Source organism: Hydra vulgaris, chromosome 01 (assembly GCF_038396675.1).
Source record: "Hydra vulgaris chromosome 01, alternate assembly HydraT2T_AEP".
NCBI lineage: Eukaryota > Metazoa > Cnidaria > Hydrozoa > Anthoathecata > Hydridae > Hydra > Hydra vulgaris.
Genome location: NC_088920.1, coordinates 54,815,001 through 54,837,059, shown reverse-complemented (window position 1 = coordinate 54,837,059; position 22,059 = coordinate 54,815,001). Strand labels below are relative to the sequence as shown.

At 27.3% G+C, this 22,059-nt stretch overlaps 3 protein-coding genes across 3 annotated transcripts in view; 2 read left to right on the top strand and 1 right to left on the bottom strand.

Annotated features, from left to right (window-relative positions):
- Window positions 1-2,073: 2,073 nt before the first annotated feature.
- LOC136074554 (uncharacterized) lies at window positions 2,074-7,311 on the bottom strand. Its single transcript, XM_065786886.1, has 2 exons — window positions 4,485-7,311; window positions 2,074-4,292 (listed from the first exon to the last, which is right to left on the bottom strand). Exons 1-2 carry the CDS (start codon window positions 7,309-7,311, stop codon window positions 2,074-2,076), a joined length of 5,046 nt encoding a protein of 1,681 aa, XP_065642958.1.
- A 3,155-nt stretch (window positions 7,312-10,466) lies between these two features.
- Window positions 10,467-11,601, top strand: LOC100205319 (N-acetyltransferase 9-like protein). The gene is made up of 2 exons (XM_065788678.1): window positions 10,467-10,513; window positions 10,719-11,601. The coding sequence occupies exon 2, from the start codon at window positions 10,772-10,774 to the stop codon at window positions 11,420-11,422; it is 651 nt and encodes a 216-aa protein (XP_065644750.1). The 5' UTR covers window positions 10,467-10,513; window positions 10,719-10,771; the 3' UTR covers window positions 11,423-11,601.
- A 280-nt stretch (window positions 11,602-11,881) lies between these two features.
- Window positions 11,882-22,059, top strand: part of LOC100210600 (26S proteasome regulatory subunit 10B) — a 24,732-nt gene continuing 14,554 nt past the window's right edge. The window contains exons 1-5 of the mRNA XM_065788677.1: window positions 11,882-12,015; window positions 12,301-12,541; window positions 12,757-12,871; window positions 12,944-13,031; window positions 15,060-15,121. Of these exons, the coding sequence (XP_065644749.1) occupies window positions 11,922-12,015; window positions 12,301-12,541; window positions 12,757-12,871; window positions 12,944-13,031; window positions 15,060-15,121 (600 nt within the window). The 5' untranslated portion in view covers window positions 11,882-11,921. The remainder of the gene's footprint in view (window positions 12,016-12,300; window positions 12,542-12,756; window positions 12,872-12,943; window positions 13,032-15,059; window positions 15,122-22,059) is intronic.

Below are 22,059 nucleotides of genomic sequence, written 5' to 3'. Positions count from 1 at the left end.
ATGCAGCCTTAATGTCATTCTTTTTTAGGTTTGCGAGTTCCTTTGTGCATTTTTTAACCTTTGATTTAACATTCAAAACTTTTGAGTTTTGATAGTGTCAGCATTTTTTCTGTTATATTTTTTTCATTAAACGTGACATTAGCACTCTCGGTTCATTTAAATCATGGCTAGATTTAAAATCTATTATGTGTGTTATTTTTAGTCAGTTTTTAGCACAACAACGTAAGAAAAAGGAACTAAGTCGTAATTAAACAGTTTTGCTGTTAAAGAACAGTCCTTAAAGTCTTGTGGGTTCATTTAAATGACGTAATAGTAATGATAAGGATTTCTTGGTTAACTTGTTTTTAGGATTGGAGGATAAAAATCAGCGTTCATCGTGAGCTTTTCAATTTTATTATGCACATGATGTACTTCCTGGACGTATTAATGATCAGGAAGTAAGAATTTCTTAATGATTGAGTTAATACTAGGATTGTTACTTAAAAAATGTAACACAGCATTTGATTTTATTCTGCTCAAATTTTATTTGTCACGGTGCAAATAGTCCAGTTAAATCATAACCTCCATTTTGTCAAAAACGTCAATTAAAACCTAGTCAAACCAATGCGATAAAATATAAGGAATTCTTTTCAAATAATGACGACACTGTTTTGGCATCAATGCGATTGAGCCAGGTCAAGTCAATACAAATAATGATATACTTATTTATATTGACTTGACCTGGCTTTATTGCATTCATGCTAAAAGAGTAACATCATTATTTGAAAAGAATTCCTTAAATTATGTGGTTGATAACCCGCCAAACATACCAGAATGTCGTACGATTATAGATTCATTGGAGTATTCTAAAGGAAATAGTTTATGTAAAGAACTATCAGGCAAGAATCTGAAACAACTTTGTATTAGGATATATTCCTGCCTCGAGAAAGTTGACAAGAACTTCGTAAAAGACCTAGCCAAGTCAATTCGTCTTGGTAAAATCAGAAATAATAGACTGATAGAAGAAATTTATTATTGAGCGGTGGCCAAAAATTAAAGACCACTCATTTTTTAGTTATTTTCTTAGTCTTGAAATTAAAATTAAGAAGATTCTAATTGACATATTAAATTATTTTTTTTTTAATATCTTGTTAATTAAAACATACGGATTAAAGTGGTAAAATTTTTTTAATCTAATTCTAATTAAATAGCGTTTAACTTATTAAAAAACTGATGAGTAGTTATAAATCTTTAAATAAATTGGACAAAATTTAACGACCACTTTCAAATCTTTAATTTGCACTTATTAAAAATAGTAATCCATTATTTTTTTTAACTGTCTTAATTGCTTATTACGTTGGCTATAAAATAAAATGTCGAAACCTGAGTTTCGATATCAAATAAACATTTATTTTTTGAATTGCAATAAGGATATAAGAATATTGCAAAAATGCGTGCAAAGATCGAAGAAAAAGACAGATACGCGGCTCTTGTATTAAAAGAAGAAGGCTATAGCATCAGACAATAGCAGAAAAGCTCGGAAGGTCTCACTCTTGCATTATTAACATAATTCAACGATACAAAGAGACCCGGTCAATTAATGATCGTCATAGGACTGGACGCAATAAAATTTCAAATGACCGTGATGTTCGCTCGTTAGTGAGATTAATGAAAGAAAACAGACAAGCATCATCTACAGACTTGTCTACGAAATGGACACTGTCAAATGGTCTGAAAGTAAGCCCTAGAACTGTGCGAAGGGTCCTCCACAATTTAAATTATTTATGGCGGGCTGCTGCAAAAAAACCACGCTTAAATAAAAAACAAAATTTTGCCAGGAAAGAGTTGTTGTAGTACTTAAGAGTGGTATTGTACAACGAGTTCAATTTATTAATATATTAAATAATATTATTATACAAATATGCGATAAACACAAAGAAGATTGTAGATCACAGCTAGAGTTGCTCGAGTCCGTTGTTGTTTGATAGGTTACTTCAAGAGAGCGAGACTTCAATAAACTCGCTATTTATACAAATTCCCAAGGGGGACATTAATTGTTATATACAAACAGCCAATCCAAATGATTTACGTTTATTACGATTTGATTAGCGCAACACTCCCGCCACCAACAGTAGTCACGAATAGCTGAATGTTACTTTCATCAACAAACGTAGTTTCGACAGAACTAACTTTATTTTCTTCCAGTAAACACAATTTGTTAACTGGACGAGTCAAATACATAATTTTTCCAGCGGAGATACATCGTACATTTGCTGCACGCACTTGTCCGTCTGTTGACGGTAAAAGTTTTTCAACAATGCCTATTTTCCATAAACCACGAACCAAATTTGAATCTTGGATTGTCACTACATCGCCTTTATTTATAATATTTTTACTTCCGCTTTTATTGTAACTTTTATGAAATTCGCGAAGCTCTGTTAAATATTCATTGCGCCACCTATTCCAAAAATGTTCTAAAATAGAGTTTCTATATACAACGCGCTTTTTTATGTCCATATTTACATAACTGTTTTTTATTAATAATGTTTCTGAACTTATTCTCTTGCCAAACACGAGATGATTTGGAGTTAAAGGTTCGTCTCCCGGTTCTTCATACGAAAATGTTAACGGACGATTATTTGTAACGACTTCGATTTCTGCAAGAATTGTGAGTACTTCTTCGTAAGATAATCTTGCAGTTTTTAATATTTTTCTAAGAACTCTCTTAACTGAACGTACCATACGTTCAAAGAATCCTCCCCACCACGGAGCGGCTGCAACATTGAAGTGCCATAAAATGCCTCTTGAGGATGTAAATTGTTGTGTTTCATCGGCTGTAAAACACGATCCATTATCACTAATAATTTCGTAGGGTGCGCCAAATTTGCTAATGAGTCTTCGCAACCCTCGAATACACGCCAAAGCTGAACAATCAGGAACTAAATCTAAATGTATAAAACGTGTACTAGCACAAGAAGCTAAAAATATCCAACACTTAAATATTTCTCCTTCAGAATATATATTTTTCACAAATAACGGTCCACAGTAATCAATTCCTGTGTACTTAAAAACATAATCATCGTTTAATCTACTTAAAGGTAACGGAGGAACATCAGGATAACTATAAGTTTTGCCTTCGTACCTTCGACACAAAAAACATTTTTTAATTAATTTTTGAATTAAATTTCTAACTTTTGGAATCCAAAATTCCAATCTTAATTGGTTTAGCTTTTCTTTTACGCCGTTGTGCTTAACACTTTCATGACAATGTAAAATAATTAATTCAGTAAATAGACTTTCCTTTGGAAGAAATATTGGAAATTTAATATTGTAACTAATTGGAGCATTTCCCAATCGCCCCCTACATCTTAATATTCCTTCGCTGTCAAAGAAAAATCCTAAATCATTTTTTAGTTGTTTATAATTCTTAGAACTATATATATTTTGTTGGATAAATTTAATCCAAATTATTTTGGCGTTTCTTAATTCAAAAGAAGAAAGTAAAAGATTGTTATTTCGTACTTGCGTATTTTTTAAACAAGATACGAATTTTAGAATATAAGCAGTTACTCGTATTAAACGGGAGTATGAATTAAAATTAGTTATATCAATAAATTTTAAGTCTATGTACGATTCATTAGTTATTAGTAATATTTTTGTTTCCTCTGGAGGGTATATTAATTTATTTTGATCAAAGGAAGGCCAAATCTCTGGAGTATAAAGAAATTTGGGTCCATTAAACCATAACTGATTATTAATTAAATTTTCAATACTAGAACCTCGTGATATAATATCCGCAGGATTACGATATGTTTTGACGTAATCCCAAAAGGAAAAGTCAAATAAATCTCTAATTTTTTCAAGACGGTTTTGAATAAATGTTTCATAAATTTTATTAGAATTTTTTATCCAATGTAAGCAAATATAAGAATCTGAAAATAATTTAATTTTAGAAATAAGAATAATTGATGAGAGTTCCTTAACTACTTTTGAAATAAGTGTTGCGAGCAGTAAGCAACTTTTTAATTCTAATCGAGGTATTGTGCATTTACTTAGCGAGGCTATTCTAGATTTTGAAGTAACAAGAGAGGAACACTGTTCGTTCTCATTAAAAATACATCTTAAATATATACAACACCCAAATGCTTTTAAACTAGCATCACTAAAACCATAAAGTTCAAATCGCGTGCAACTTGCACTCGATTTCGAAAAAAAATAACATCTAGGTACACAAATCGACTGTACAGAACCTAAATCCTTATAAATATCTTGCCATACTTTTAATAAATCTTTATTAATTTTACAATCCCATCCTATTTTAGATATACAAATTTGCTGAAATAAAATTTTTAAACGAACAATTACTGGGTTTATTAGTCCCAAGGGATCGAAAAAACTTGCTGTAAAACTAAGCACGTCTCTTTTTGTTGGAAAAGGGACGGCAATCTTAAATAACTCAAAAAATGAAAAAATAAATTAATCTAATTTCTTGTTCCATGTTAAACCTAACACTTTAGTAATATTTTGACTCTGAAAATTCGTTTCATTTATTAACTTATCTAATTCGACCGAATTAGATTCAAATTTTCTTAAATTAAAACCAGCTTCACCTAGCCGGGAACGACATTTTTTATAAAAATTAAAACATTTAATTACAGAATCAGAGCAAAAACTTAAATCGTCGACGTGAATAGAATTTAGTAATCGACTTACAAATATTGGATCAGAACTTAAATAACGTTCCGCGTGTTTAATTAAAGTTGCTGAAAGAAGAAAAGGAGAAGAAGTGACTCCAAATAAGACACGACATAATCTATATGTTACTAATTTATGATTTTTTAAATTTTTTATATCTAAATTATTAATATTTTCATACCATAAAAATCGTATGAAATCGCGATGTTTCTCAGATATTGAAATGTTCAAAAAAGCTTTTTCAATATCTGCAATAAATGCTATCTTATTTACACGAAAACGTATCAAAACTCCATTTAGTAGAGTTGTTAAAGAAGGACCTGAATGTAAACAATCGTTTAGCGAGGGACCTGAGCTTGTCGCACTCGCATCAAATACAATGCGCAACTTAGTTGTAACTTTATCTTCTCTTATAACTGGTCTATGAGGTAAATAATGAACAAGTCCGACCTTAGATTTATTACTTAAAACTTGCTCTACCGTTCCATTTAATAATTGTTCTTTTATAATATCATTATATGAATCAAATAATTTTGCATCTTTTAAAAACTTTTTCTCTAATGATTTGAATCTTTTTAAACATAAACTATAATTATCGCATAACAAAGGATGATTCTCCTTAAAGGGTAGTTCTACAGTATACCTATTATTTTCAAATTTAATGCTTTTGCGAAAATGTTCGACAACTGTATTGTCGCTAATATTATCTTCGCTTTTATTCCAAATAGTTGAAAACTTATCTTTCAAAAACGTTTTATCATTATATAATTCTGCTTCGACTTTTAAAACATGGGAAGACAGAACAGAACAATCTACTTTATTATTATTCTTAACCGTGATAGGACCACTGACTAAGTATCCTACCTTAGATTTTATTGCAATTGGGCCTTCAAACCCTCTTATTATCTTATTTTCAATTATTGACCAATAGTAATCGGCACCTATTAAAATATCAACTTCTAAATATTCATTATCTCTATGATAATCTGCTAATTTTAAGTATTTTAAATGCTTATAATTTTTACACGCAGTTTCTATATACTGGCCATTTAACGGAGAACAAATTTCTTTTACAAAACATATAATTTCAATATCATCTCCGTCATTACCTTGAACATAAACTTTAACTCTATCTAAAATTTCATTTGTATTATTATTTCCAAAAGTTTTGATATTAATTTCTTTAGAATCTATTATTTTTAAATTTAATTTTTTACATAATGAAGGCGTAATGTAACTTAATTGGGAACAGTTATCAAAGAGAAGACGGCAATAATTAAATCGGGACTTATTATTCTTGACTTTTACCCAGGCTGTCTGGAGTAAAACACGTTGATTAATTTTGGAAGAAACATCAGCAACAGCTGTTAACTGTCCTGTTTTAGAGTTATTATCAAATTTATTACTCTCTTTAAAACTATCACAAATAGATATATGGTGAGGCTTGTCACACTTAAAACATCGAAAATTTGATCTACAATTTTTACTCGAGTGACTTTCGCGTAGGCAGCGAAAGCAACATCTTTTTTCAATTAAAATATTTTTTCTAGCTAAAACATCAGTCACTAAGTTACAATAATGAGATTTATGATTTTTTAAACAATAAACACATGTAATTAAATTTGTAGAAAAATTTTGATTACGGAAATTATTTTGCCTTAAATTTTGGTTAAACTTGTTACTAAACCGATTATCTGTCCCGTTAGCGTATAAAGTATTTGCAGTTATGGGATTTCTAAAATTTTCATAATTACTACGCGTATTTTCTCTGCAACTTATTTCATTTTTTAATATTTCTAAAACGTTAAATATATTCCAAGCTTGACTTCCGTTTAATTCTCTATTTATAATTAAATTTAATTCCTCTGGTAATTTTTCTAATAAGATAGGAATTAAAATTGATCCATACATATTTTCATCTACTGATAAATTTTCTAAACTCCGAATTTGTATTTCTATTGTATCAAACATTTTTCTTAATTCGCTTATATTTCTAACATCCTTAATTTTTTCGAGTGATAACAATTTTTTCATATGAATTGAAATTAATAACTGCTTATTGGAAAATCTATTTTTTAATATATTTAAAGCTACTGAATAGTTTTCATTAGATAAGGTTAATCCTGTAATTGCAGATAACGCCTGACCTTTAACTAAATTTCTAAGATAAGTCATTTTTTGTATATTAGACAATTCCATATTCTTATTTATAGCGCAATCAAAATTTTCATAAAAAGTTTGCCAATTTTCTTGTTTACCGTCAAAGATTTCTAATTTAAGAGCGGGAAGCTTAACTGTCTTGCTAATAAACTTATTTGAACTTATATTATCTACATTATTTTTATTAATAAAATTTTCTATACTTAAAATAGATCGCTTATAAAAAATGGTAAACTCTGTACTCGTAATTTCTTCTTGTTCTAACTCTTCATCCACCTCAATCAAAGATGATATATCGCAATCAAACTGTGTAATTTTCAAATACTTATCGATGGCTGTATTTTTCAGACTTATCAACTCATTCAAGCAATCTCCGTGCAAACCACCAACCATAAGATTGTTAGCTTGCTCGAAAACTCGCCTGACTGAATTGACGGCCACCGTTCGTCCTCTACGTTTATTAGCAAGATTAGACATAATAAGATTAAGAAAAGAAATAAATAACTATATTATATATATAAATGGTATATGGCTTTAATTACAACTGTATGGACTTTTCAAATTGAGACCTCGATGAATGAATCAATAAAACCTCGTATTAACAAAATGTCCAGTCAAATTGAACCCTCGTAGCAAATATAATAATAAATAATAATATAACCTTTGACCTCGACTTTATATATTAACTTAAATAACTTTGTGTACAATTATACTTAATAAATGAATCTTATGACCTCAATTCTCAATAATATCTTAAATAATTTTCTAAATATATTCTTAAATAATTTTCTTAATATATTCTTAACTAAATTCCTTAGTATCTTAAATAAATTTCTTAATTGATAAATGAAATAGATGTTTCAAAACAACAATAAATGCAATTATCGCCTAAACAACTATAATAACGAATAGTAATTTGTAGTTTAACGACCGACGAACGATCCAAAAGTTTAAACTTAGTTGTAAATGAATCTTAATGTATATCTTTAATAGAAATTCTCATAAACAAAAAGCAAATTCACTTAGCTGATTAATTGATCTCAACTTTTTCTTTATATACCGCTCCTTTAATTTTGTCTTTTAGTCTCTCTCGTGGACTTCAGGACTTCAAAATATTCTTTTCGTATTCCCCGTGGGCTCCATGTTGTAGTACTTAAGAGTGGTATTGTACAACGAGTTCAATTTATTAATATATTAAATAATATTATTACATAAATATGCGATAAATACAAAGAAGAATGTAGGTCACAGCTGGAGTTGCTCGAGTCCGTTGTTGTTTGATAAGTTACTCCAAAAGGGCGAGACTTCAATAAACTCGCTACTTATACAAATTCCCAAGTGAAACATTAATCATTATATACAAACAGCCAATCCAAATGATTTACGTTTATTACGATTTGATTAGCGCAACAAGAGTGGTGCAAGCTACATAAAAATTGGTCAACAGATCAGTGGAGCCGTGTGGTCTTTAGTGATGAAAGGAACGTTGAGGTAGACAACAGAAAAGGTCGCGTAATGTTGCGTAGACTTCCAAGCGAACGGTTCGATGAATCATGCATTTTGAAACGAACAAAACAAGGCAGTGGTTCAATAGGCATTTGGGCCTGTTTGAGTGCCTGTGGAGTTGGCATTTTTCATTTATTCGATGGTAGACTCAACAAAGAAAGGTACATCGACATGAAATATTTTTGAAACTGGTCTTAAAATTTTGTCCAATTTTTTTTCCCATTTATATTTTTTACTAGTCAGTTTTTTAATTTTTTAACATTATTTTGTAAAAAAATTATAAATTCTTTTATAATAAATATAAAATACAATAAAAATTCTTTCTAAAAATGTTTTTCCTTTTTCCAAAATAAAATTATACTAAGGTTAAAAATAAATTTTGAAAAAAAATGAGTGGTCTTTAATTTTTGGCCACCGCTGTATATATATATATATATATATATATATATATATATATATATATATATATATATATATATATATATATATATAAATTAGTAAAAACACTTATCTAATTTTTAGCTTTCTTCAACAGCTTGTTTCTCCATCAGTAGGTTCATCAGGAAGCGTTTTGCTTACACCAAACTTCTTTTAAATGAAATAAAAATTCTCGTGCTAAATATTAATAATATCCTTTGTTTTGTGTATAAATGTAAAATCCACTTATCTTCCGTTTCTTTTCATAACCTGTACTTGCAAAGAGATGGAAATAAATATATTTTATGGAATGATAATTTAATTCAACCATTTTCTCAAACAAAGTTTGGAAATTAGTTTGAGAAAAATTTAAATTTCTTTAAGCGCTATATATATATATATATATATATATATATATATATATTATATATATATATATATATATATATATATATATATATATATATATATATATATATATATATATATATATTTATATATATATATATATATTATTAATGTAATAAATATATTATGTCAAATTAAACTATCATTCCATAAAATATATTTATTTCTATCTCGTTGCAAGTACAGGTTATGAAAAGAAACGGAAAATAAGTGGATTTTACATTTATACATAAAACAAAGGATATCATTAATATCTAGCTCGTTTATATCGAGAGTTTGTATTTCATTTAAAAGAGGCTTGGCGAAAGCAAAACGGTCCTCGAAATTTATAAGGCGTGCTACGTACTTCTGTTACCGATAGAATGGTTTAAATTTAGTTTTGATAGTACTAGCCCAAGTAACGTTTGTATAATAAATATAGCGATGAATTAACAAGTAATATAATTGTATTAAGTTACGTTAGTTAGAAAAACATAAAAACACTTGTTTTGTATAAACTATCTAATCTTAATCTAAGATTTTACCGCGCAAGTCAGGAATGTGGTTTTTCCATGTAGGATTTTTTATCAATATGGACACCTAAAATTTTGTCTCAACAACTTTTTTAATAACACAGGCCAACAAAAATAATTTTTTTTTCTGGTGCCGAGCAAGCAATTTGTTTTTCGTAGAGCATATCTCATTTTGATTACAAATATGCAGCTCATTTTTCACCATCACGTCAAGTTGTAAAGATATTTGGGTTCAAATCTTTAGCATTTGGAATAAACCCCAAATATTATCAAAAAAAAGTTATTCAAAAGTAACATATGTCTCAAAAGTAGCGTATTTTCATAAAAATTTTAGAAAACATGGGGGGGGGGGAGAAGGGGGGGGTGCATCGGATCTAATAACCATGTTACTGGTTTCAAGACTACCTTATCCCCAGATTTTACGTTCCTGCATCTATGCTAAATAAATTTTAGATTTTTGCTTTGTGATTGTTTATTCTTGACCATTTTCTTACCGACATTAACAACAAATAATTCTATTGACAATATCAGAACTTTCCACAATTACGTTTTGGGTTCTACTTAGAATTGAATAAATGTTTGAATATCAAAGGAACTTAGCAAAATTTAAAAAAAAGTACACTATCTAAATTAAGTCGTGCATGGTATTTTTACTGAAATGTTATTGAAATAGTGTGCAAAATATAAAAAAAAGCAAAAAAAAAAAAAACGCTATTTCTCAACATAGCAGAGGTGAAAAAAAAAGTAGTACGGATATTATTTATATTCCGTTGTTCAAGATAATTGGGCTTCTTATATTGCCAGCGTAAAGTTAACGTTTGAAGTCAACTTTTAAAGTTAGTATTAAAGTATTTGAAATTCAAAACACTGCTACTTAAGCTATTGTAATGTAAATGCTTATTTGTATTAGTTTATAGAAATATAACTATTTCTGTCAACTAGATAAAATGTTAGTCGAATACGTAAAATCTATAATTAATTTTTTTAAATATTATTTTATAAACTTTTCTAAAATAACAATTCGAAATCATTACATTTTAGCATGATAATTGTGAATTTCTTCTATTTTTTCGACTATTATTGATATTATTAAGATGAGATTAAATGCAAATTTGATGCTTATTGGAAAGGTTGTTGTTTTGGTTCCGTACAAAAAACATCATGTTATGAAATATCATGATTGGATGAAGTCTTCAGAGTTACTTGAAAAAACAGCCTCAGAACCTTTAACACTGAAAGAAGAGTTTGAAATGCAAGAAAAATGGTTGAATGATGACGATAAATGTACATTTATTCTTATAAATAAAGCAGCATTAAATTTTCAGTCAGTTAATAATCTTGTTTTACCAATAAGCAGAGAAATAGAGTTATCTTCTTTGGCTGGTGATGTAAATTTGTTTCTTAATTTAGAATCAGATGTACATGAAGCTGAACTAGAGGTGATGGTTGCAGAGGCTCAATACCGTGGAAAAGGACTAGGAAAAGAGGCCATTAAAATAATGATATTTTTTGCAACAAATAATTTAAATATAAAAAAGTTTATAGTAAAAATTGGTACTGGTAATTTGGAAAGTATAATGTTATTTAAAGGTTTAGGTTTTGAGGAGGAAAGTTATAGTTCAGTTTTTGACGAAACAACATATTGTTTATATTCATCAAGCGAAAAAGTAATGTTTATGCTTGAGGAAATTAGATCTTACATTTTAGAAAAATCATATTACGATTGCTTTCTTTTTAATGAATAATTATGAAGTGAAATTTAGTTCTACTATTTTATTATTTTCACAGATTTTTACAGAACTTTGTTTTTACAATCAAGAGATTAACTGATAAAATCTTTAGTATTAGATATTGTATTTTCTGCCTTTTATTGTTAATTTGGTGTTGTTGCTCTTGTTTGTTTAAAGATAATGTTCATTAAAAATATTGTGTTTTTTTTCTCACTTTTTAAAGTTAACTAAATTAAGCGTATCTTTAAAGGCAATTATATTGACAATAATTTTAACTAAATCCAATACTTTGTTTATATTCAATTATGTTAATACGTAGAAATATTTAAAATATTTAGTACTTTGAACATTTTGATGCTTTTAAATTTGAAATGACAAGGCAATTAAAGTTGTAAATAACTCAAATCTTATCAAGACATAATATCAATTTGAGGTCATAGTTTATAAAGTTTAAAACTTTGTTCAATTTTTAGACATTTTATTTTTTAGTTATTAATTATTTCAAGATACAAATATGACTATTGATTCAAACAGTAGAGAAAAAGTTCTTCAAGATTATCGCAAAAAGTTGACTGAACACAGAGAAGTAGAAGCCAGATTGAAGCATGGTAATGCACATTTTTTTAAATTTAAAAAATAACATTTTAGAAAACTAATTTTGGGCACCTAAAATTACAATTTTTCAAAGTTGTAATTATAAGGTCAGGTTTTATGTAAATTAAAAATGGCAGCTTCAAATTGTAATTTAAGTTTGATAATAAATTAGGTGGTAATAATTGTAATCAAAGTTTATGTAGAAAATATTTAACCTAATTATAGTACAAATATGTTATGATAAAGTTTTAAAAGTGTCAATACTGTTTTTAATAATAGCTAATGTTGGTAATATTTAGTTCGAGAACAGTTAAAAGAGCTTGCATCAGATTATGACAAATCCGAAAACAATTTAAAAGCTTTGCAAAGCGTAGGTCAAATTGTTGGCGAAATTCTTAAACAATTGACTGATGAAAAATATATTGTTAAAGCAACAAATGGTCCAAGATATGTAGTTGGAATACGCAGGGGCATTGATAAAGCGAAGTTACGCCAAGGATCAAGAGTGGCTCTTGACATGACTACTTTAACAATAATGAGGTATTACTCAAGTTTACCATTTTTTTATATAAATAAAAATTACATAAATTGAAACTAAGAATTTTGTTTCATATTGTTAAAAACTATATAGCAGTATGAAAAATTATGATTAGCTTTTTATTACTATGAATAATTTTTTTTTTTTTTTTGAATAAAAAAGTTTTATCTTTATTTTTTGTTTTTGTAGTATTTTTATTTTGTTTTATATTATTTAGAATGTTGCCTCGTGAAGTTGATCCTCTTGTATACAATATGTCTCATGAAGATCCAGGAAATATATCATATGGTATGATAGGAGGCTTGTCAGAACAAATAAGAGAACTTAGAGAGGTTTGAAAATATGATAAAATTAATGTAATTTAAGTTAAAAAGTTTTCCATTTTTGATATTATTTTTCTCAAGGTTATTGAGTTGCCACTGATAAACCCTGAGCTGTTTCAAAGAGTTGGAATTACTCCACCTAAAGGATGTCTTCTTTATGGACCTCCAGGTAATTAAAAAATAAAATTTTATCTTGTATATTAATTTTGTGGATGTGACAGGCTGTGATCATCCCTTCAATATTGTAAAAATATGAAAAACACTGCAGGAGAAAATCTGATTTGTAATGAACTTTCAGAACAAATGCAGATAATGCAAAGTCATATCAAAAACCACGAGAAGAACAGGAAGTTTGCTACTTGTGTCTCCACATTAGCAGATTTTTGTTATCTAGCTTCATGAATGAAAATGTTGAACAAATTTTAAAGCAAATAATTGACTTTAATGAGTCTAACATTTGTGATCTTAGGAGGCTTAAAACAAAAAGCTCAAAATTCTTAATTCCAGATCTTCTAGGTAACATTTTAGTTAGACATTTAAAGTTTTAGTTTCATTTATTTAAGTTATTGTTTTACGTGAAAATGCATTATTTCTTTGAATTGTTTTCAAGGTTCTTCTTTAATAGCCTAGAGTCTTTTTAATGAAGTACCACAACTGACAACTAAAGATCTTTTTTATGTGCATATAAGGAAGTGTGAAATTCCTAGTTAAATGGTCTTCAGTGGTGTTCTGTGACAAGATTGTTAAATCTTCTTGGGGGCACCAAAGTTGCAAGAGGCTAATCAAACACCCATATCATGAAGACAGAATGCAAAAACGTGTAAATAATTTGACAGCTAAAAACTTAATAACATTTACATTATTTTGCTAGAATGTTCATAAAAAGATATAATAAGTATAGGAATTAAAAAGCTTAACCATGTCAGAATTGAAGAAAGTTATTAAAAAGCATTTCTGTTATGTTGTAGAGTTAACTAAAAGCGACTGATACTAACTTTTTTATATCCCCTATTTATTTTATGCAAAATTTGAAAATAAATTTTTTTCTTTTAAAATATATTGATTCTATTCTATAACAGACCTTTATTCAATACTCTCCTGCAATAATGATATAATGGTTGAAAGTAAAAGTTTTAAAAATTAAAGTTTTGCATCACTAGTTTTATATATATATATATATTTTTTCATGTGCTCTTATGCGAAAATTAAAATTGGATTTTCTGTTGAGGATGGCATAACTGGATTTTGCAATTTATATCCTAGTGACTACTAACAGTTGTACTATCATCTCACTAAAAGAATTCTCGGGTTCATGACATCAAACACCTTTTCATTTTAAAATTAGTGCCATGTCACAAAAGTTGTCATTCAGTTGTACTTCAAACATTGGACTTGTACTGAAAATGAACCCACATAAAACTAGTTGTAAAATGTATTTTTAATTGTTTGAAGTAGTCATTTGTACATTGAACTATAATTGATGGTTATTTTCATCATCATCATTATCATCTTCATTATCATCATAATCATTATTAGAAAATAGATCATCCCACTAAATGAAAAGTAAATGTATAAATATATATTTAAATTACATATAAAATATTTACTATGAAAACTATAACAGCTATAAAAACTGATTTTTACTAATTTTATTATTAAACTTTTTAATAGAAAAAAATAGGAAATAGCTTGCCATCAGTTTACATTTTTAATTAAAAATGTTTACACCAAATGATGTTTTGTTATAATAGAAAGAACACAGAATTTTCTTTATCTATATCTATAAAGTGGCATACTGATGTGATCATATATTACTTATAATACTCATAATTTATTAGCTATACAAATAAACAGAATATTGCAGACTTTTAAACCAATATGCAAGAGCAAATATACATTGCCTACTTTGTAGCCGCAGCTTGTTCATCTTTGATTGTGTTTGTTTTATTTTGATTGTTACATTTTTAGTTTTATATTCTTTTTTTTTTGTTTAGTATCTTTAGTTAATCTAAAGTTATTTAATTTTTTTTAGATTTATTTACTTTTAAACTTTAGTTAATAAATGAAATTAAATGGCATTGATTTATAAAATTATAAAAATTTTTATTTATATTTACTAAAAGTAAGACATTAATTTTAGTAAATATTAATTTTTATTGAATTGTTATTTTTTCATTTTTTTTACATTAATTTATAGGAACTGGTAAGACATTGTTAGCAAAGGCAGTTGCAAGTCAGCTTGATTGTAATTTTTTAAAGGTTATTTTTTAATATTATTGTATTTATTGTATTTGTGTGTGCATATATACGTGTGTGTGTTTGTCTATTTATATATATATATATATATATATATATATATATATATATATATATATATATATATATATATATATATATATATATATGTAGAGTTCTTTGGTCAGCTACGCAACGAGCGCAACATGTTTTTAAAAATTTAACTGACTCATTATATTATAATTTTTAATTTTTTTTTACGTTTACACTCAAATTATCCTTTTTTATTATTATTCACAAAAAAAAAGGATAAGAAGTCAATTTGAGTAAAATAGAAATAAAAGACAGCGGTCAGCTACGCAACGCGCAAAAAAGCTTGTTTTTTTTAATTTAAAGTTTGAATTATTTTTTCTCCGAATCTATAATTTATTTTTTTATAAAAAACGTTTTTTTCTTATAGTTATATTTATAAAAAATTTTTAGTAGAAGTTATATTTATAAAAAATTTTTAATATAATATTAATTACACGTCAAATAAAAAGTTTTAAAAAAACTATGCGGTCAGCTACGCAACAATCAGCCACGCAACATGCGAATTTTTATTATAATTCAAATTAAAACCCAAAACAAATCTAAAACTATATTTATAGCTTGTATTTAGAAACAATAAAATTTATTTATAAAGTTTATAAAGATAATTTTACATTAAAAGAAACCTGGACCCCGGGGTGGAAAAGGGGGAGGGGGCTTTAGAAGCTTCAGTACTCTCACTTTTTTAAATAATGGGGCTAGGGGGTAGGTAATACAATTTCCTTTTAAATGTACTCTTGATATTTTTATCTGTTCACAACCTTATTATATAAACGTTTTTAACTCAAAGATGTATATAAATACATTCATTTTACTTGCATTTACTTTGGAACTTTGATCTTCAGAGCTTTAAAAGCATCAAGTATTTGGACAATAATTTAACAACTAAAATAATTTAAAAAGCAACAACTAGAAGTTCTTTAAACGTGTAAGCTGTTATTGTTGATCGAAATGTATTAGGGATAAACTGAATAAACCTTCCGAGCTTAGTTGCGCAAAAAAAGTCACCCCAAGAAAACTTGAAAAGTATTGAAAAAAATAAGTAAGACTTTCAATAGAATAACAATAACAGGTAAAAAAAAAACGTTTTAAGAAATCATGCAGTCAGCTACGCAACAATCAGCTACGCAAAACAAATCTAATATTTATTTATGGCTTTTATTAAGAAATTTTTACAGCTTTTTAAGGTGATTTTTAAATTACTTGATCACTGCTAAATGTCTAGACGCTTCTATCGCTTTGATATTATGCAATATTTGGCGAAAGCTGCTCACCTACAACGTTACCGTCTAAAATCTGAAAGTAATGGCATTTATGCAATTCTTTAATTTTTTTTGTTTTCTTAAAAAAGGTGCTCAAACCAAGAGAGTTGTTTATCTCTAGCTTTTCTTTATCAGTCAGTAATATAACGGTAATTTTTAAATTGTTTGTTGCAGCTGCCAAATCGCTAGCACTAGAAATTATATATTTTTCAGTTAAAACATTTTTTCTGGCAACACGTTTTACAGTGGCTCCAATTCCATCCACAACTCCTTTTCCATGCATTGCAGCAAAAAAATGCCAGTGCATTTTAATTGTATGCTTTTTTTCTAAAATTTTCATTGATGCCAAAATATATTTATTTTTAAATTGTGATGTTGCGTTGTCACTGAAAATAGTTAGTTTTGGCAGTCAGCTACGCAACAGGAAGTTGAGTGGTTTTTTTTTAACTATTTGATGCCAATTTTTTTTAATTATTGCAAAACCTTAATATGGCTAATTAGTTGACGTAAATAATCGACAAGGATTTAAAAAAAAAATTTAAAATGATGAAAAAAGACAACTTTTCCTTCCCAGCGGTCAGCTACGCATCATGATTGTGTAAGAAACTATTTTGCTTATATCGCGTGAAATAACTAAAAATTAAATGTTAGTGCTTTAACATATTAAACCAGCTTTGCAGCCGACCAATTTAAAACTAATTGGAAAAATTTTGGATCACTACAAGATTTAAAAAAAATAATGAAAGTTAAACACTTTTTCTTAAATGAAATTATACTTTTTCCGTTTACTTTAAAATCTATAAATAGCTTGTTCAATTTTTTTTTTTTTCTTTAATTATTTTTTTTTATCAATTAAGACTATATACTTATAGTAATGGAAAAAAAAATTCATTATTTTTATTTTTTAAAACGAGATTTGTTTTAATAACCGCGTGGAACTCTACATATATATATATATATATATATATATATATATATATATATATATATATATATATATATATATATATATATATATATTATATAAATAAATATTATATATAAATATATATATTATATATATATATATATTATATATATATACATATATATATATATATATATATATATATTATATATATATATATATTTATATAGAATATATATATATATATATATATATATATAATAGAAAGCTGTAGTAGTTCGAAAACTATGAATGAAATAATTAGTAATTAATTTCACTTTGACAGCATATACATTGTGTAATTATTCTAGATAAATAAATTAAATTATAAATTACAAATCATATAGCTCTAGATATTTATCAATGTGAGTTTTGAATAAGTTCAAGCTTTCACTTTTGATGATAAAATCTTGTAGTTTGTTCCACATTGATGAAACTCTATTAGTTAAAAATTGATGAGGAATTTTGCAGTTTTTAACTATTTCTCTTCTGATTTTGAAGTTATGGTCCCTTGTGTTGGGCTGATGTGAGGCAAAAATATTACAATCTAGTTCTACAATATTAATTTTTTTAAATAGTTTGTACATTTGAATTAGGGTTTGTAAATTTACAGACTTTTTGATTTACCGGTAATTCGGTAAATGAAAATTGTAATACCAGTAAATCAATAATTTACCAATAAACTTTATATATCAATAAATCAATGCAATTTTTATAGTACCATTTTTATTAAATATCATTTTTCAAAAAGTAGCTTCGTAGAAGGCTTAAACTATCCGATGCCTTGTCTCCTAATTGAGATCTAATTTTAGTACAAATTAGTCCTGAAAATACTCTATCAGGTTTAACACTTGTTGGGTGAATGGTTATCAAATAATCAAAAACTATTTGAATGTACTTCCCTTGTATATTTTCTTGTCCAAAGTACTCCAACTTTTTTTTTATAACTTCTTTTAGATGTTTTGTGTTTCTTCTAAAACAGTTATTCCTTTATTCTTGTCCGTTTGTTTTTAAAGAAAAATATGATGCTTTTCTTTCATAGAGAGATCAGCATTTGGTTTAACAGTAATGAGGTCGTTATTTAAATCCGAATCTGATTCATTGAGGAGTCTTTGAATACTCTCACCAGATTCCACATTATTGTACAAAATATTTTCTACAATATCAACAATAGTTTTAATAATTATGGCTTTACTGCTGATATTAAAATAGCCATAATTGTCTTTAACAGAAATAATAACATTAGGGTCTGTTATATAGTGTAACATGCCTGAAAACATCATTCTTCTTTCTTTAATACAACATATTAATTCATTTTTTAGTGCAATACTTTAAAATGTGTTTTGGTTACTTAACTTGTCTAACATAAATATTTATGTAAGATTGGCTACATATAAATTAACCTTTTCAGTACAGAGTGTTTCAACGTCCAACCTAATAGGTTGCAAGCTTGATATTATATTTGAAAGTAATTTTACTTCACTTTCATTAAAATCAATGTCAATTTTTAAATCTATCATACTTTTTCGAACAGCATCTTTAAGCTTTAAAAATCTTTCCAGCATGCTTAATAAACTACTCCATCTAGCTTTACAGTCTGAAATTAAAGAAAGTTCTTTTCCGACAGTTTCTTTAACGTATTTTTGCAGTAGTTTATCATTTTTGGATGGTGATTTTCTAAAAAGTTTTACAACTTTCCGAATTTTTGTAATTAAAGAATTTAGCTCTGCGTTTTGTAGAACAACTTAAGTAGTGTCGATATCTTCGTGGTCTACTTCAAATTTTTCAAGTTCCATTTCCGAATAATCAGAATCAACATTAAGCAATATATTAATATTACTAATATAATTCCTTTTATGGTTGCCAATTGTAGGCCATGTACATAACTGATGGTTTTTATTAAGTAACTTTACCGTTCTCTTGTTAACGGCAGCTCCGTCTGATGTTATGCACACAATATTTGACAAAGCTATATTAAACTCTTTAAGCTTCTTTTCAATTAGTTCTGGGCATACCTCAGCAGGTGCAGATCCATGAATCCGAGTCAATCTAAGATTCCAAAAATTTCAGTCGTTTCCATGAATAATATTCTCTTTTTTTGATAAAAGAAGTAATTTTCGATGCTATTGCAACTGTCGATTCTTTTGCACTTTCTTCTATATTTTTTTTAACACATTAATTTTATGTTGATTCTTTTGATGGGCATGTAAACCACTAGTACTTCCACCTGCTGTTTTAATTCATGTGGCTAAATTTCTCGTTTCTGTACGATTATAGTAATTCCAAATTGAACTTTTATCCATTAAAAGGTCTTAAATTAACAAATTAATTAACCATTTAATTAACAATTTTTAAAATGAAATTTAAAAAAATAATTTTCTTTAACGATAAAAAGTTTGCAAAACAAGCCAACATCTATTTCAAATGTTGTTTAATTATAGTTGTTAAGTTTACTCAAGCGTTAATCTCAAACAAAAGAATGCTTTACACTTATATTTTTAATTTTTAACCTATTGACAAGAAAATAAATAATTTGTTTAATATTTATAGTACGCTCTTTAAAAATATTCAGCAATTAGGAATTAAAACAATCCTTACATAGCAAAAAGCTTGATTTTAAATTACAAAAATTTGCCGGTAAAAAACTTGAACCGAATTTAGGTATTTATCCGATAACCGGTATTACAATCCCTAATTTGAATTAAGTCGCCTCTTTTATGTCTTTTTTCCAGTGTGCTTAAGTATACTTAAGCACAACTTGGCTTATGTATACTTAAGTATACATAAGCCAAGTATTTTAATTCTTATTTCATAACTTTGTTTTCAAATCTGGGGTATCCATTTAGTGGCATAGCGTTGAAATTTTTGAAGTGCAATAATATCACTTTTAATGTATTGGCATCATGCTTGTATTGCAAATTCAAGATGGGGTCTTATAAATGTTACGTATAGTATCTAAACATTTTTTTGTTGATGTAATGAAATATTTTTTTCAACATTCCAAGCATTGAATAAGTTTTTGATGTATAGTTAGTTATGCAGGGCTTGTGATAAAGTGATCGCGCTCCGCTCGTAAAACCCGTCCGTAAATGGTATTTTCAAATGCTCTAGGCGCGATAAACAACCATCGTTCAGCTTATAACGAGCGTATAAAATAACGCTCGTCCAATAGTTCGGGATTATTTTTTTATTTTCATAAAATATTTAAAAAAGATTTTTTATTAAAGACATTCTATTAGAAAAGAAAACACCGTTGACAACAGTTGAGGGGAAAATCTGTTATTTAACTTATAATGAATAGTTTTTAAAAAAGAAGATTTTCAAATTATTCTTGTTATTTTTTTAAGATAAAAAAATCGTAATTTAAAAAAGAAATTTTCGAAAAAAATTAAATTGATTTGAATAAAAATTATCAAGAAATATAAAAACCATTAACCGTTAATTAAGTTTACAGCGTAACATTTTAAAATCCATATATCAAAACAACGAAACAAAACTAAGTCACTAAATTATACTTCAATACTAAATCAATAAGAAGTTGCGTTTTTGTTTGATATTACGTTTTTATATCATAAATAGTTAAAAATAAAATCGCGATCTGACAATATACAAGAAGTTTGGAGAAAAAAAAACTTTGTTAAAAATCAACTTCGTTGAAGTAGTTTTATGAGTGTGATACTAATTCAAACATTTTTTGACGAAAGAATAACAAATAACAAAAAGTAACAAATAAAAAACGTTATAAAAAATAAATAGCTTTTTATGAACATTACCTTCAGCAATTTTCATGATCGCTCTCGCCGACGTTATCTCGAGCGCACATAATCACGCTTGATGAAAACATATTCTAATTTTACAAGCGCTATATAACACACTGGACGATTTTCTTCATCACAAGCCTTGGTTATGTGACTTTTCCATTTGAGATTTGATGACATTGTAATTCCAAAATCTTTTTCGGTATCAGAGACTGCTAATATTTTGTCACCTAGTTTATAAATATAGCAGAGGTTATTTTTTCTAAAGTGCATAATACAACATTTTTCACTATTAAATTGTAATTGCCAGATCTCTGATCATTCACAGGCTTGGTTGATTTTATTCTGAAGCAATGGACAATTCTCAGAGCTAGCTACTTTCCTGATTAACTTGGTGTCATCTGCAAATAGCTTAGAGTGTTTTAAAATCTCTGGTAAATTGTTGATATATAAAATTAATAAGATTGGAGAAATTACCAATCCTTAGGGAACACTGCTTGTTATCGATTCCCAGTTTGATACTTCATTGCCTTGTATCATTCTTTGGTGTCGATTAGTTAAAAAGTCACTAATCCAGTTGCATATAACATTTGATATTCCACATGACTTTAGTTTAGATTAATAATCGCTCATAAGGTACCATGTCAAAGGCTTTAGTAAAGTCAATATATATATATATATATATATATATATATATATATATATATATATATATATATATATATTCACACTTTTTTTAAACATTTAAGCGGCATCAACAATTAGGCGACATTTTAATGCTGTTTAAACATTAAAACAAATAAAAAATGCGGAAGTACATTAGTCGTTTTTTGAAAAATTGCAATAATTATTAGTACAAAATTTTTTTAGTTTATGATGTGTTTTTTTTATTTTTATTGTTGTATA